This window comes from Homarus americanus, unplaced genomic scaffold (assembly GCF_018991925.1).
Source record: "Homarus americanus isolate GMGI-L3 unplaced genomic scaffold, GMGI_Hamer_2.0 scaffold50564, whole genome shotgun sequence".
Lineage (NCBI taxonomy): Eukaryota > Metazoa > Arthropoda > Malacostraca > Decapoda > Nephropidae > Homarus > Homarus americanus.
The window spans coordinates 2,621,087-2,635,626 of NW_024715014.1; the positions used below are offsets into that span (position 1 = coordinate 2,621,087).

General features: G+C 38.4%; 1 protein-coding gene across 9 annotated transcripts in view; it reads right to left on the bottom strand.

Moving 5' to 3' along the window:
* The window catches only part of LOC121880357 (nesprin-1-like), a 258,059-nt gene extending 246,842 nt beyond the window's left edge, over nt 1-11,217 (bottom strand). For all 9 annotated transcript variants that reach the window (XM_042387526.1, XM_042387565.1, XM_042387541.1 and 6 more), the window contains exons 1-9: nt 11,158-11,217; nt 10,553-10,732; nt 10,099-10,191; nt 4,532-4,752; nt 3,918-4,020; nt 3,083-3,271; nt 2,416-2,571; nt 1,758-1,895; nt 804-941 (exon numbers count right to left, since the gene is read on the bottom strand). In XM_042387526.1, the coding sequence (XP_042243460.1) occupies nt 804-941; nt 1,758-1,895; nt 2,416-2,571; nt 3,083-3,271; nt 3,918-4,020; nt 4,532-4,752; nt 10,099-10,191; nt 10,553-10,732; nt 11,158-11,187 (1,248 nt within the window). In that variant the 5' untranslated portion in view covers nt 11,188-11,217. The remainder of the gene's footprint in view (nt 1-803; nt 942-1,757; nt 1,896-2,415; nt 2,572-3,082; nt 3,272-3,917; nt 4,021-4,531; nt 4,753-10,098; nt 10,192-10,552; nt 10,733-11,157) is intronic.
* Between the last annotated feature and the right edge of the window lie 3,323 nt (nt 11,218-14,540).

The window sequence follows — 14,540 nt, forward strand, 5'->3', positions numbered from 1 at the left end:
TCACAATGGCCCAAGAACTTAGGTTCATTGTCGACATACACACGCAGGTCCTTTTCACATTCAGTCTCAATTACTGCAGTCTCTTCATTCTGTTGGGACATGTGATGCAACCCAGGTGCATCCTTTTGCACTTCGTGACATTGAATCTTGACAGGCATTTCCTCAACAATTCTTGAAGCTCACAGAGGCCTTTCTGTAGCTTTTCACAGTCTGTTTGGTTCTTAATTTCCCTAAATAACTTGGCATCGTCCACAAACATTTGTATGAGCTGTTTCAAGACCAGACTTGACCAGCACTGGAGCAGGTTCAGATACATTCAGGAGCCAGTGCATGCCCAGAATTTGCCAACAGTGCATAACAGAAACGTGACTGACCAGCCAAGCAGCTAACTAGCCGATTAGTGGCAAAGAGGATAAAGTAAAAAGTAAAAGTACAGAGTTAAATACTGAAGGAGGTAATGTTAATACCTAGTATGTATATATTCATGGGGCCAACTCTTAAAGCTCCTATGATTCTTGGCACTAAGATTGGTTGGAGTGATGAGACAAATATTGGGAATTTAAAGACTAATTAAAATACGATACTCCGGTTATGTTATTAGAGATGAGGGTAAAATGGCAGGATGATTCACGGGTAAACATAAGGTATAAAGGCCATGGGAAAACAAATTGTCCCTGGAGAGATTCAAAATTTGGAAGGACTGAAAAAGTCAGCCTGGAAATTTTTTAAGTTTTGGGCCGAGGTGGCTGATATTCACAACTACGAATGGAATAATTAATCTAAAACCATAACAATATTCTTACCTCATCATTCTTTCCATAGAGCTTGTCCTCTGTGCCCAGCATGGACTCAGCACGGCTCAGCCACTCACCAATAGGACCGAGAGCACCTGGGAGAGAGGCATCCAAGAGCCACGTCCAGTGTGACATCTGAACCGCCACCTGTGGGGTTGGTAGTACAGTAAGAGTGTTTGATAAGCTGAAAACAAACTCAACATTTACTATGGCTCTCTGTTGTACAGTTAAGTGACCACTGAAAGAATATACGCTATTTAAAACTTTTCTTCCTTTAATATGAAAAATATGATGAACCAAAGCTTGTTCCTAAGTCCTGCAGCGAACATTTGCTAGTAAAAAAAAAAAAAGAAGATAAACCGGAATAGTAAAATATGGTATTTCTTTATTCATCCTGAGTTACTGTGCATTGAAATATAACACTAGTACTGTATAGCTATATTGTTAAAATAAGTACAGTCTGTGATATTTAGTGACAGCCTTAAATATATCACTAATCTATTAATAAAATTATAGATAATAATAAACTACTGAACTGTACTGTACTGTATTCCTTTAACTCTACAGAGAGTCCAGATACATGTCCCAAAGGAACTTGGCCAAAGGTCCACCCTACTGGGGAACTAAGCCCATGATGACTCACTCACAAGATGAGAATAATATCCTCTAACCCTCTTTCATGTTACCGTACCTTAATCATGATATCTTCTCAACTTATAGTGAGAAGTTATTGTTGGCTTGAAGGAGGAAGATGTAAACAAGGTTACTCTCCCCATAATAACCCATCCTTTCAAGGTCAGGGGCTGATGACCACCTCTTCATACAACACCACACATATAACTTGTCTCGTACAGTAATATTGTTGTTATCTAGTACAGTTACTAAATGTCAGTCAGTCAGTATTTAGAAGAGAACACAATGCAAACAATTACAGTAATAGTGATTTTTTGTACTGTACTGTACCTTGTTCCAGGAGGCTGTGATGTCAGCCCAGCAGTCGGCCGTGATGGATATCATGGATGACTGAGACGCCACCAAGCTGTGCAGCTTCTCGTAGATCACCGTCTTTTCATCTGCTTCGGATTTGAGGGCTTTGAATCTCTGCAGGTTGCAATAAATAAATAAAATGAAGCACGGTCAAGGACTCTAGTGAATTATAGTAAATAAATTAACTAAGGACAGATTATGCAAATGAAGCCAAAGGCCAAATAAAGAGAGAACACATTAGCTGTATCACTCAGTATTAGTACATTAACTGCCACGACCAGCAACTGGGCACCACCTTGTAATCACCCAAAGAGGCGGGGTTACTGAGGACTAGTGTTAGTCCTTTTAAAGTCTAGTCACCATACTCTAATAAAATACTCTGTCTGCCTACAGGAAAAATATCTTATACATTGGTCTGTTTTGAGTGACAAGATAAATATAGTACTAAAAGCAGCATTTACTACACTAAAGACAAAATGGAATGATCAACAAAAGATGCTCGTCCTAAGTTCCCCCTCACACCTTTCTGAATTCTGGGTGGAAGTTGATGGGTTAATCTTTTCTAACATTAGGAAACCATTAATATTATTCCTCACTGCAAACTCTCCCTTGTACGGAACCATCATAAACTGACCTCGTAGTTGATGTTGCCGTGTGTGGCGGGGTCATGTAGCGTGTCGAGCCAGTTAGAGGTGTGAGAGAGCCACGTGGTCAGTTCTGTGTACTCCATCTCTATCTCACTAAACATGTCTCCTGATGATGCAGCTTCCAGTGTTGGACTCGTACATGGCTGAGGGCACACAAGATGACATGTCCATTTATAACTTTATCAGACATTTGACCTTTGTGGAAAAATGCCAGAGATGAGGCACGAAAATAAATAAGAATACATAATTGACTTGTATGTATTTATGGGGTTTTTCATGAGCCAATACACATCCCTTTGAACAAATAATAATATAGGAATAATGTAATAGGTTTATACGTATTATGTCAGTACAGTATGTTGATAATGATAAAGTTGGGATATAAAATACTGATTACATTAACTTAATACAGTATTACTTTAACAACATTACATTTAAGATATCTTGGGAAATATTAATTCCAAAGTCTGTAAAACTAATTTAAAGAGACAAATGTTCCTCTGATTAATCTGCAATATATTTCACAAATTCGCAAGACAATTAATTTAGAGGTCACAGTAATAATGGTGTTTAGGAGGCCACTGCCATATACTGAACAATACTGACATGCAAACCAGAGTGAGAATAACAGTTAGAGATTAATACTCCACTAACCGGAACTATGGTGGTGCCCGGCTCAGGGAACTTATTAAGGAATGCTGCAACGTAGGTCATAATGGATTTCTCGTCGGGTTTGTCCACATCCACGTCCTCAGAGTCGATTAGATGGGGGATGCCCAGACCCTTGTCGGCGATGCGGAAGGCAGCCTCGAGGCGAGCTTTGTTGGTCATCTGGGTCATAGTCTGTGGCAAATATTAACTGAGATGATGAACAATATAACATCTTCTTCAGTGAGATTAATTGTATTCTGTGACTTATATTCCTCTCCTTTCACTGTGTGGGGTTGAAAGGAGGTCATGATAATAAGTAGAAATATTCACACATACTTTATTAAATGTGATAAATAGTAAGATCAGAGAGAGATTAATTACTTGTGTATACTGTATTAGGAAACTACATAATAATTCGTTGCTGTAGTTACTCCTGTGAATGGGGGATTAACCTGAAATAAATGAAATGCAACTAAAACTTGTTATACACTAGGCTATGAGGTATGGACAATGTCTAACTCTGAAGGGAATGAGGAATTTCTCCACCTCTCTTGCCAAAATTTTCGAAAGTCAACTCATTGGTTAAGAAAGTGATAATTTTATTCCTTAAATTTTAACGTACAGTACATCGATTTAGATAAGTACATTAAAGCACATTAACTGATTTGGCAAAGACTGTAGAAAATTCTATTTGTGGACCATAGCAGACATACAATTTTGAGAAGGTGAAAACATAATACCCCACAATAATAATAATAATAATAATAATAATAATAATAATAATAATAATAATAATAATAATAATAATAATTACAGAACTACAAACACTCCATCTCACCTGCATGTTAACAAGTCGCGGGTTGATGCAGTGTATGAGGGCCAGAAACGCATTACCGTCTCGCCAACTAGTTCCAAAATCATTTACAACAATACCAAACTTCCTGTAAGAGAAAATAATACCCAGAAATTACATAAGTTAAATTTCTTCTTCACTGCAAAAGATAATTTAATACTTTCTTTAATACTGTTATTTTTAAGATATGCAACCAGGGGGATGTGGTCACATGACTCCCTACAGACATTTCAACTGGAATGTTAGGTATCCATTCACAGCTAAGAGAACTATGGGAGCCCTGGGCATGAACCAGCAACCCTAAGGACAAGAGATGAGTGTTGTATATCCACTCAGCCAGCACACCCCACACAGACAATGCAGGCATACAAAAATGACTTCCAGTTAATTGATTCAACCAATGGAGGCCAAGAGAGTATTGACTATAGTAACAGGGAAATGATAGAGGTAACCACTAATGTTATGAAGTTACTGATCCACTTCAACTACTAAGGTAAGTGTGTAATAAGGTTAGTATAATAATCAAACTAGTCCATAATGAGCTAAAACTTTCTGTATAGACAGACAAATACAATGTACAGTCGAGAAATTGAACTCACTTGGTGACGGTCTGACGCACCCACTCGAGAAGGGCCTTCTTAGCGCCCATCTTCCACTTCTCTGCAGCGGCTGAGCGACGAGTGACGGAGGGGGGACGGTCGCGGGATATCGTGCAGCCCTCCGTCGACGACGCCACCGAGAAGGGGGAGTCGCTTCTCGTGCCTGCCTCCTGCTCCATCAGCTGGCTCAGACGCTCCAGCTGACGGGTATTTTCCTCGATCTGGTGGAGTCCCGACAGGTGTTTAGTAGTGGGTGATGGTTGTTGTGGTGGAGGGAGAGTAAATGATGGTTGTTGTGATAAGAATGAAGATGGGTGTTGTGGTAGAAAGAGTGAATGATGGTTGTTGTGGTAGAGGGAGAGTGAATGATGGTTGTTGTGGTAGAGGAATAGTAAATGATTGTTGGTGTGGTTGTGAATGGAGGTGGTGTGTGTCACATTTTTACTGTGTATACAGTATACTTGGTTTCCATCAACTACAAGAGTAATCTCCAGCTCCCACATTATAAACACGTGATATATTTATGGTCCTTCCATTCCAATTTCCAAGAGAGGTTTGATGATAAAGTTCCCAGGGTTTGGTTTTGATCACTGTATAACATTTTGTTATTAACTATGCATCCATATTTCTGGGATAGTTGACATACCTGCACTGAGTTTGGTTAGTTCTTTCCACAATTAATTCCCAAGTAACTTTTTGCACTTCCGTGATTATGAAAGGTCAATCTGTAGCCTGTAGATAGCTCTGTAGCCTGTAGATAGCTCTGTACCCTGGGTGTGGCGAAAAAGCATACTGATTTTTTTCTTCCCTGAACCAGTAGACAGCGTGAGTGTTGTGGTGTGCCTGTGTCTAATACTGCCACACTTCCTAATTACCATCCACATAAGTTACCTAATTCAGGCACCCTCGAAGTTCTCAAACACTCGCTAAGTGGTTTAAATTACTTGAATTACATTATGTCTGATGTATATACGGTCATGTAGATTATTAAATAATTGATGTGACATTGTGGTAGGAGTGAATGGTGGTAACAGGTTATTGTGGTGGAGGGAGAGTGAATGATGATGAGTGTTGTGGAAGAGAGGACTTGAAAAATGAATGTTATTGTAATCTGGTGAGAATTATCGCGCCTTTAAAGAGACAGATAGATATATAAATAGATGGAGAGAGCGAGAGTAAACTTATCTACAAATGATGAATTAGGTTTTAACTGAGTGAGAAAAAACTACACAAATATTCAGAGAAAAAATTCGAATAACCAGTCCATTTATTATTGTCAATATTAAAATAAATGCTGAAATGAATTACAAATACAGTCTGTAGGTGAACAAATAAATTAACAAAACTTATACTGCGAAATAATAGTTTAAAATTAGATTAGATTACACATTTTTAGCCATCATAATTTAGTACAGTGTAATATCATGCATTAAATGTATAATATATTTAAATGGGGAATTAATAAAGAAAGACGTTATTAATTAGACATATAATTCTTAATCCTTCATACTCATTCTAATTGTCATCGAAGCCTTGCGAGTGGAGAATTATAGCCTCGCGCCAGCACAAAATAATATAGCCGTCTCTCTAAGCTATTTTGTGTCTGTGTCTGTCATGGCTGGCTCTCTATAAACTAATTTGACTGCATATGTGCTCTGAAATGCTGTGAGTCGCGTGAATTTTTCTAAATACAAAAAACAAAGAGTGTTGGTAGGCGGTGTAAAAAAGTTTATCGAAGCACAATAAATATAAACGAAAATAATGGTTGAAGTAGGTCACCATGATTGGTTTAAACCTGTGACGTCGTGTTTGTAATCTAAAAGTAGGCTCCAAATTGAAAAAAAAAATGATATTTTTGATAACGTATAATGGGATAAAAATAGAAAAAAAAACTATCTTAACAATGCCACAGTTAGATTAAGTTTGGTTAACTCGTTGGTTTTAGAAAAAGGTGTCATTAGATATTCCGGCCAATCACAGTTTGGTTGGCGGGCGCTCTGAAGCCGATTGTAAACTGGCAAATTCCTTGGAAATAATGCACCTGTATACGTTAATTTCAATGCTAAATGAACGTACCTAGTTTAAAGTAGTCTCAGTGTAATTATGATACTATAATATTAATTTTGTGTTTTAGTTTAGGTTAACCAGTTACGTACAATTCAGTCTTATACCTTCAGTTACAAGGAATAGCTATCGTACAAACGGTAAAATTGTCGAACAAATTATCCAAATAAAAAAGTAATTAATGGCAATAACTTATATTCTATTCTATCTAACTCTACATAAATACGATCAACTGCCCCTTTACAAAGAGCAAATGTTGGTGCTACTAAAACTAAGTGGCGGTGGTAGTGGCGCTGGGTGAGGTGGTGGCCGTGTAATAAGTGAACCATGCAAGGCGAACGAGCAGGCCCCCGACCCCTTTCCACACACAGACTGGACGGGCCGAGAGGAAAAAACTCACCAAGTCGATAGCGTCATCCTCCTCCCACTCATCCCAATCCACCTCCTCCTCCTCCCAATCCCACTCCATATCCTCAGGTATTTGGATCTATGCATTAAGCGAGTGGTTGAGAAGGTAGGGCATAGATTTTAAATAATAGTGTGTTAGAATAGGTGGATGCTCGACTACTTTCACAATTTAATATTATTAGTTTTACTCGATACCCGTCACCTTATTTCACCTGATGATTAAAACACCCTAATGCTTCCTGTGGAGTTAGGTTAGGTGAGGTTCAGCTAGTGTAGGCTAGTGTTAGGTTAGGTTAGTTTAGGCTAGTGTTAGGTTAAGTTTGGTTAGGTTAGGTAGTGTTAAGGTAGTTAATATTTAGATGAAATAAGCTGGGGTGACGAGGTTTCAGGTAATCGGAAACTAATATTCAAATTCACGCTGACAATCTTCAAAAAATAATGAACAGCGGTGTGGACTAACAAAATATACCTTAATTTACTTACAAACAAACAAATAAACATTGTTCTTGACTACATTGAACTAATTGTTGACAAAAAGCAATATCCAATCTTACTGACTAATGGAGAATGTATATACTGTATACAACGTCAGAAATAATAATAATAATAATAATAACAATAATAATTCCTTGTTGCTAATTCTACGTTATATTATAATTGTCAACAAATTTATAACACTAAATTAGATTTTTTTCGCAAAATTAATATTTATATAAAGTCGACGACAGCCCAAATGACAATGCTCCAGACAGACAGCCTATCTGACACAGCCAATAAAACAAACTAACAGCCTCAACGAGAACTACGGGCGCATAATGGGATAACTGACGTTGATGTTATAATGTATTACTGGGCTTCAACAAACTTACAAATTAATAGATATCTTTATGTGTGTGTGTGATTTTAATGGTTAATAGTCATAACTGCGACATACAGGAGATACTGAACTAGATTAATTATGACACGTACAGTACAATGACCATACAAATCATCATATGACAAATACATTATAGACAACACTACTGTACTGTTAATCTACGCATATTATTTTACAAATATACAATAAAGAATATAGTTTTATTGTAATGTTCTCAAAGTTAAATTAGATTACGTCTTTGTTGATTTTGGATGGGAGGGTTAGGCTACATGTTTGGTCAGATTGTGAAGAAAGTCCCAACGACACGATTGAGAATATTTTAGTTCATCTACTTGAGGGTGGTTATGTAGGTAAGAGAGGATTATGGTTTATAACATCCATTAACTCAGACATTTCTTTATATTGTATTTTTGTTCCGTGTTGTTGTTCTGACGAAATTCATAATGTAAAAGTTGCGTTCACCAACTATAAACAAACCACAACACGAGCCACAAGTAAAAGCCAGATTTTGTCAAGTGTCCAGGGAATTTGGGCCACAAACTGTACATAATAGTTGTTCTTCGTTTTCTAAATGTCTCCCTTAATTATGTCTCAACTTCCTAAAAAAAAGTGGGAGCCCAAAATAAAAGAAAACGAGAACCTAAAGAAAGTGAGAACTAAAAAATAAACAAGAATCTAACATAAATAAAGTGGGAATGTAGAGAAAGAACAACCACATTGAAAACAGGAACTTAAATTAGAAAAAAAAAACAAAGACCTTCAAGAATATGGCCACCTTAACAGAAACAACATTGTCCATCAAAGAAAACGGTATCCCTCATCAGAGAAAACATCATAAACTTTAAGAAATAGCCTCTGAATATTTTATTGGACTATCAACTTCAAGACGACACCAACAATTCATTAATCCACGGCACATCTAGCAGGAGGCATCAGAGCTGACACATCAAGGCCACCTAGAGTGCCAGAGACAGTGCCAAATTCAACCACAGTGAGATACAGTGTAGTGGACATATGTATACAAGGGTGAGGCAGATCTGTGAATGAAACAGTGAGCCATAAAATAAGATTTGCTGGATTTGTAAATGAAATAGTAAGTGAAACAAGAATCTTAAGATTCGCCACATTGGTAAATGAAACAGTGGACAGTGCACATTTAAATATAGATTCACTGGGTTTGTGAATGAAACAGTGAACCATAAAACAACATTAAATTTGCCAGATGTTGTGATTGAAAGAGTGAAGCAGAATATGCCAGAGTTGTGAGTGAAACCGTGAGGCATTATAACCAAGAATTGCCGGAATTCTGAAGTAAACAACAAGACAGTGCAATAATAACACACAAACTCACGTAATTGTGAGTGAAGGAACCAGATATTTCGAATCCACTCTGTAAACACAACTGGTCATAAGTGTGAATGAAAAGACGAGAGTACAGTGAAAGAAATACAGAGTAACAAAACATACCAGATTTGTCAATGAAAGAAATGCATTAACTATAATTTCCGGATTTGTGATTGAAAGAACCTAAACACACAGTGAAATAAATACCATAGCAACATTTCCCGGATTTGTGAATGAAATAGTGAAAGAAATAAACATTGGCCAATTTTGTGAATGAAATAACTCAACTTTTCAACAGTGCATCGCAAGGTGGTATAACTGAGTGCAAGAAGGATCTACAATGGGTGTGTTTACTTAATTTGTGAATCAGTTAATCAATGGAGCTACTAAGCGAGTTCACACCTATTTATTAATGAGTTAATGGGTACTGTAAGGGGTTTGTATTCCCTGGCTATTATATTTTGGTGATTTTTTTATGCTATTAAGAAACATATATACCTTTTTAGCTAAGAACATCGTCCTGAGGTTTCTTCCGGGTAATATTCAAGATCAGATACATCCATACACAATATCTACCAATACAAAGCCATAAAAATTCAACCATACACACAAATATCTTTCCTATTCTCTATCTATCTATCTATCTATCTATCTATACTGTATATCTATTTACCGTATCTATCTATCTCTCACTCATCTACTCCCTTACACCTCTATCATCACTACCACCTCTTCCCTCCCCCCACCCCACTATACTCTTCCACTTCAGTATAGCTAGCTGCCTGCCTGGGGGGAAGAAGGTGCTAAACCCCAGCCTCTGGTCGCTACACTCGGCGCAGCGGTAGTCATGGTGGAAGATGGGGGAAGCTCCTACCTGGAAGTATAGGATGATCGTCCATATCAGCCCCAGCACCACGGACGGTCGACCATCCACTAAGTCCGTCGGGTTGATGTTGACCAGTTTGATCTGAGGGAGAGAGAGGGTGATTATAGTGCTAAACAGTCAGAGAGGGGTAGAAAGGGGAAGTGGGGGTTAAAGATATAGAAGCGAATTATAGGTTGAAATCACTAAAATATAGTTTAATGTCCCAAAATATAGTGTAAATGATTAAATTGACGAAAATCTAGCCAGAAGTGACCAAAAATATAGCCAAAAGTAAAAAAAAAAAAGTAGCCTGGAATTACCAAAAATATAGCCAGCAACCCAAACTAAATTCAGAAGTGGCCAAAAATATAGCCATTGATCATAAATATAGCTAGAAGTAACCCAAACATATAGCGAGAAGTAACCCACAGCCCCTGACTTCACAAAACAACTAGGCTCGTACCCTCTTGCTCTGGAGAAACTGTAACGCGGTGTTGGCATTACTAAGGAAATGCGGGCGGCGGAGGACTCGACCTTTCTCTATAGGTAACTTCTCTCCCGACAACACCTCCAGCAGGGCCAACAACGCAGTGCCATCCTTCAAGTCCTCGATCAGTTCATTTAGCTTCAGCGGTGGAACATGCTGTAATGAAAAAAATACACATATACACACGGTCTTAATAACGTTGAAATAAGCATCGTAATTGGAAGGTGGTGACATACATACAGAGCTGTACAGGTATCAGCACTCTAGTATCATATAAAATTCACCCTAATATGTTGTAATATACACACATTATATATATTCGTACATGTAACAATAATGACACCTAATAACACTTCCAATGACAATAATGATACTTAAACTATAATGAACTTAAGATGACAATAATGGCACAATAACATTTACAAAGACAATAATGACACTTAAACATTATATTCGACTTAAAATGACAATAATGGCACATAACTTAAAATGACAACAGCACTTACAAAGACAATGACAATTATAATGACACTTACAATGCCAACAAAAACTAACAATAAGACCATCATAAAGTTACTCACCCGAGCTAAATGAGCGTTGATCCAGTTCATGAAGGTCTTCTTCTGCACTCTCTCCTGCTCATCTGTGGACCATAAACAACAACAATAATTACTGCACTGGTAACGATTACATTTAGGATAAGGTATTATTACATTTAAGATAACTATTATAACCCCCACAACAATTACAATGTTGATATTAATTATTTGCTTTCTATTTCCTGTCTGTCTGTCTGTGTGTCTATTTCTCTCCCAGACAGTCCAGGACAACACCCTCCCTCTCCCTCCCTCCCTCTCTCTCTAAACAACTGACAGTGACGTCACGCTTTCTTATATATACACACACGACCCTCCCGACGGCTTTGATGGACTGCCAGACGATGAAAGCTGTAGCACTAGCCAAATAGATTCACCGAGTTTGTTTTACTTTATTTAAACGGCGAAATATATTATCTGGTGTTTTATTGTATTTATCTAAGTGCAGAAATACAATAACTTGCTTGTGATGTATTAAAGTGCTACTACGGTTCACTGGTTTTTCGTTGCCACATTAGACTATAAAAATGTTTTTTTTTAGATAACTGCGGAATATTTACACGTATTATCGTCCGTAAATAAGTAAAATCTCAAAGGATTAAGTCATCGTACTCAAAAGATTAATTCATCGTACTTAAGGGGTTGTCATCGTACTCAAGCGCGCGTAACAAAATTAATAAACGAAATAATTATCTCGTATAAAAATATAACAAAAACAAACACATTCGTGAATTCCTTTTATATATTTGTCTTCCGTTAAGGAGTCAAGTTGTCTGAATAAGTTTGCACCCAATTGTATACCCACTCTAATGTGGACATCAAGCCAAAGTTAAAATTAACCCACCATCTGTGTTATCTGTCACTAAAAACTCGGCACCAACAAAGGAAACTTAACTTAAAATATGGAACAAGTTTTGCCTGCCACTATAGGGTAGAAAAATAAAACATTGTGTGGGCAGCAACGACCGTCACTACCCGCCACGAGATGTCATAGCCTGTGTTTGTTCACATCCATCAACGGCGCGGGGTGAGTGTGATGGACGCGCTGCTACCTTACGTCAACACAAACCCTCTTTACCCTTATGTATTTACCTGTAAATTTTTTCTAAAAGTGATGTAACATTATTTACATCTTTACTAATGCTAGGTGCCAGTTGCCTTTAACCGAGAAAATGTTAAGTATTTACAGAGTTGAAGTATCTGCGAGGTTGGGAGTCTTTATCTTTCCCACAAGCTGGTATGGGTACAAACAAACAAACAATACTTGTACAAACATGAAGGAATATGATCCACACAAGGGAACCAAACAATCAAGACAAACAAGAATCACACAATGGCGCCAATTAACCTGTAGATATATATACTAATACATCACATACACCTGTTTAAACATCATACACCCACAACACCTGTCAACATCCTTTCTACCAACATAACACACACCTGTCAACACATCTCTACCAACGCACCTGTCAACACACACCTGACAAGCATTCCACAACACAGTCCACGCGTCTAAATATGTTTATTCTTCCTGGTTTTATTGTGTGTGTGTGTGTGTGTGTGTGTGTGTGTGTGTTAAAGAGACGTATCTTCACTGGCCAAGAGATCACCTGCTCCTACCGCACCTCCACCCATACTTCCACCTCGCGACCCACACCTTCACCCTCGCCACCCACACCTTCACCCTCGCCACCCACACTTCCACCTCGCCACCCATACTTCCACCCCGCCATCCACAACTCCACCCTACCGCCCACACATCCACCTCACTACACACACCTCCATCCCGCCACCCACACTTTCACCCCGCCACCAGCATGTTACACAAGGATAGGCTAGGGCAGGGAGGAACTTACCTACCCTACCCTACCCTTGCCCAACACTAACTAGTCCGCCACGTTAGGTCTAAACTCCCTCACCTTACTCCCCTGACCCTCCCTTTACCCCGCACTCCCCCCTCCCCTCACCCTATCATGTCACCCCCTACACTTGACACCCCTGTCACGTCAATCCTCCCTCACCTCCCAACCACATCACCTGTTTTGAGTTGCGTCAGCTGCCCCTTCGAATCCCCTTCCTGAGGGACTGAAGAGACAAACAGAAATTCCCTCCCGCGTTTCTGGCCCGCCCACACAATGGGGTCCTGACTGCACCCCCTAGCTGGCACGCGCCTCTCAATTTGTCTTTAACGCAACTGATGGGGTAGAGAGAGAGAGAGAGAGAGAGAGAGAGAGAGAGAGAGAGAGCAGGGTGGATTGTGTAATACATTAATAAGAAAATAATCATACCACTGGTGTAAAGTACAAGAGTAACTTAATAATCATCATCTACAGTATATGAACAGATCACCAAGAGCTTTTGTTTGTATATTAGTAAATACACTCGGTCTACCGAGCTGGATTTGGTCTACCGGGATATTTAGACTGTAGCATCCATTAACCTAACGTAACCTAATCTAGGTTTGGTTAGGTTAGGTTAAAATATATTAGATTAATTTAGGTTAGGTTAGGTTAATGGATGATAGTGTAAATATCCCGATAGGCTAACTCCAACTCGGTAGACCGTATACTATAGTAGCATCAAAATATCTCTGACTTGAGGATCATTCTTGTCTTATTAATATGCTCTATACAATATTAATAGATATATAATGTTACTATATCAATCGAATCCTAAATAATACAACAAAAACAAAAGAGACTATATATAAAATTGGAAGCCATAGATTCAATAGTTTATACTGTATAGGCCTAGAAAGGGGAGGGAGTGAGTTATGTGTAGGTGGTGACGGACGGGGCGGAGTAATATCACACCCACTGACACCAGACACTCGTGGGCACCCGAGATCGACACCCGCCACCCTGTCCACCCGGCCCCGGCCCTCCAACACACCGCTGGACACGAGTAAAGGGAATTTTTTCACAAGGCTGCCAAAGAGAAATGCTTCGCTGGCTATTTTCCCGCCAAAAACCAACGCCATCTATATTCTACACTAAACATTAACTTATAACTTAGTGTTTAAACAGTCAGGATTGTTAATGTACTTTTTATTGTATGTTAGTGCAAAATTTATTATTAATTTTGTCTATTCACTCGTAAGTTATCTTTGCAAGCAAGAGAATGTTGGAGAATTAATAATTTATGAATTTTAACTAAATTCATGTTAGGGAAACAAATAAAAAGTAGTTAATATACTAGTAGTACTGTTATTATTATTATTATTACTCGTAGTAGTAGTAGTAGTAGTGGTAATAATAACAGCAATAAAGAGTAGTACTGTTATTAATCCCTGCATAACCATTACCAACACTAACAAAATCCCCAAAATTATCCATATCACAATGCAGCAGTAACCCCCCTGTTCC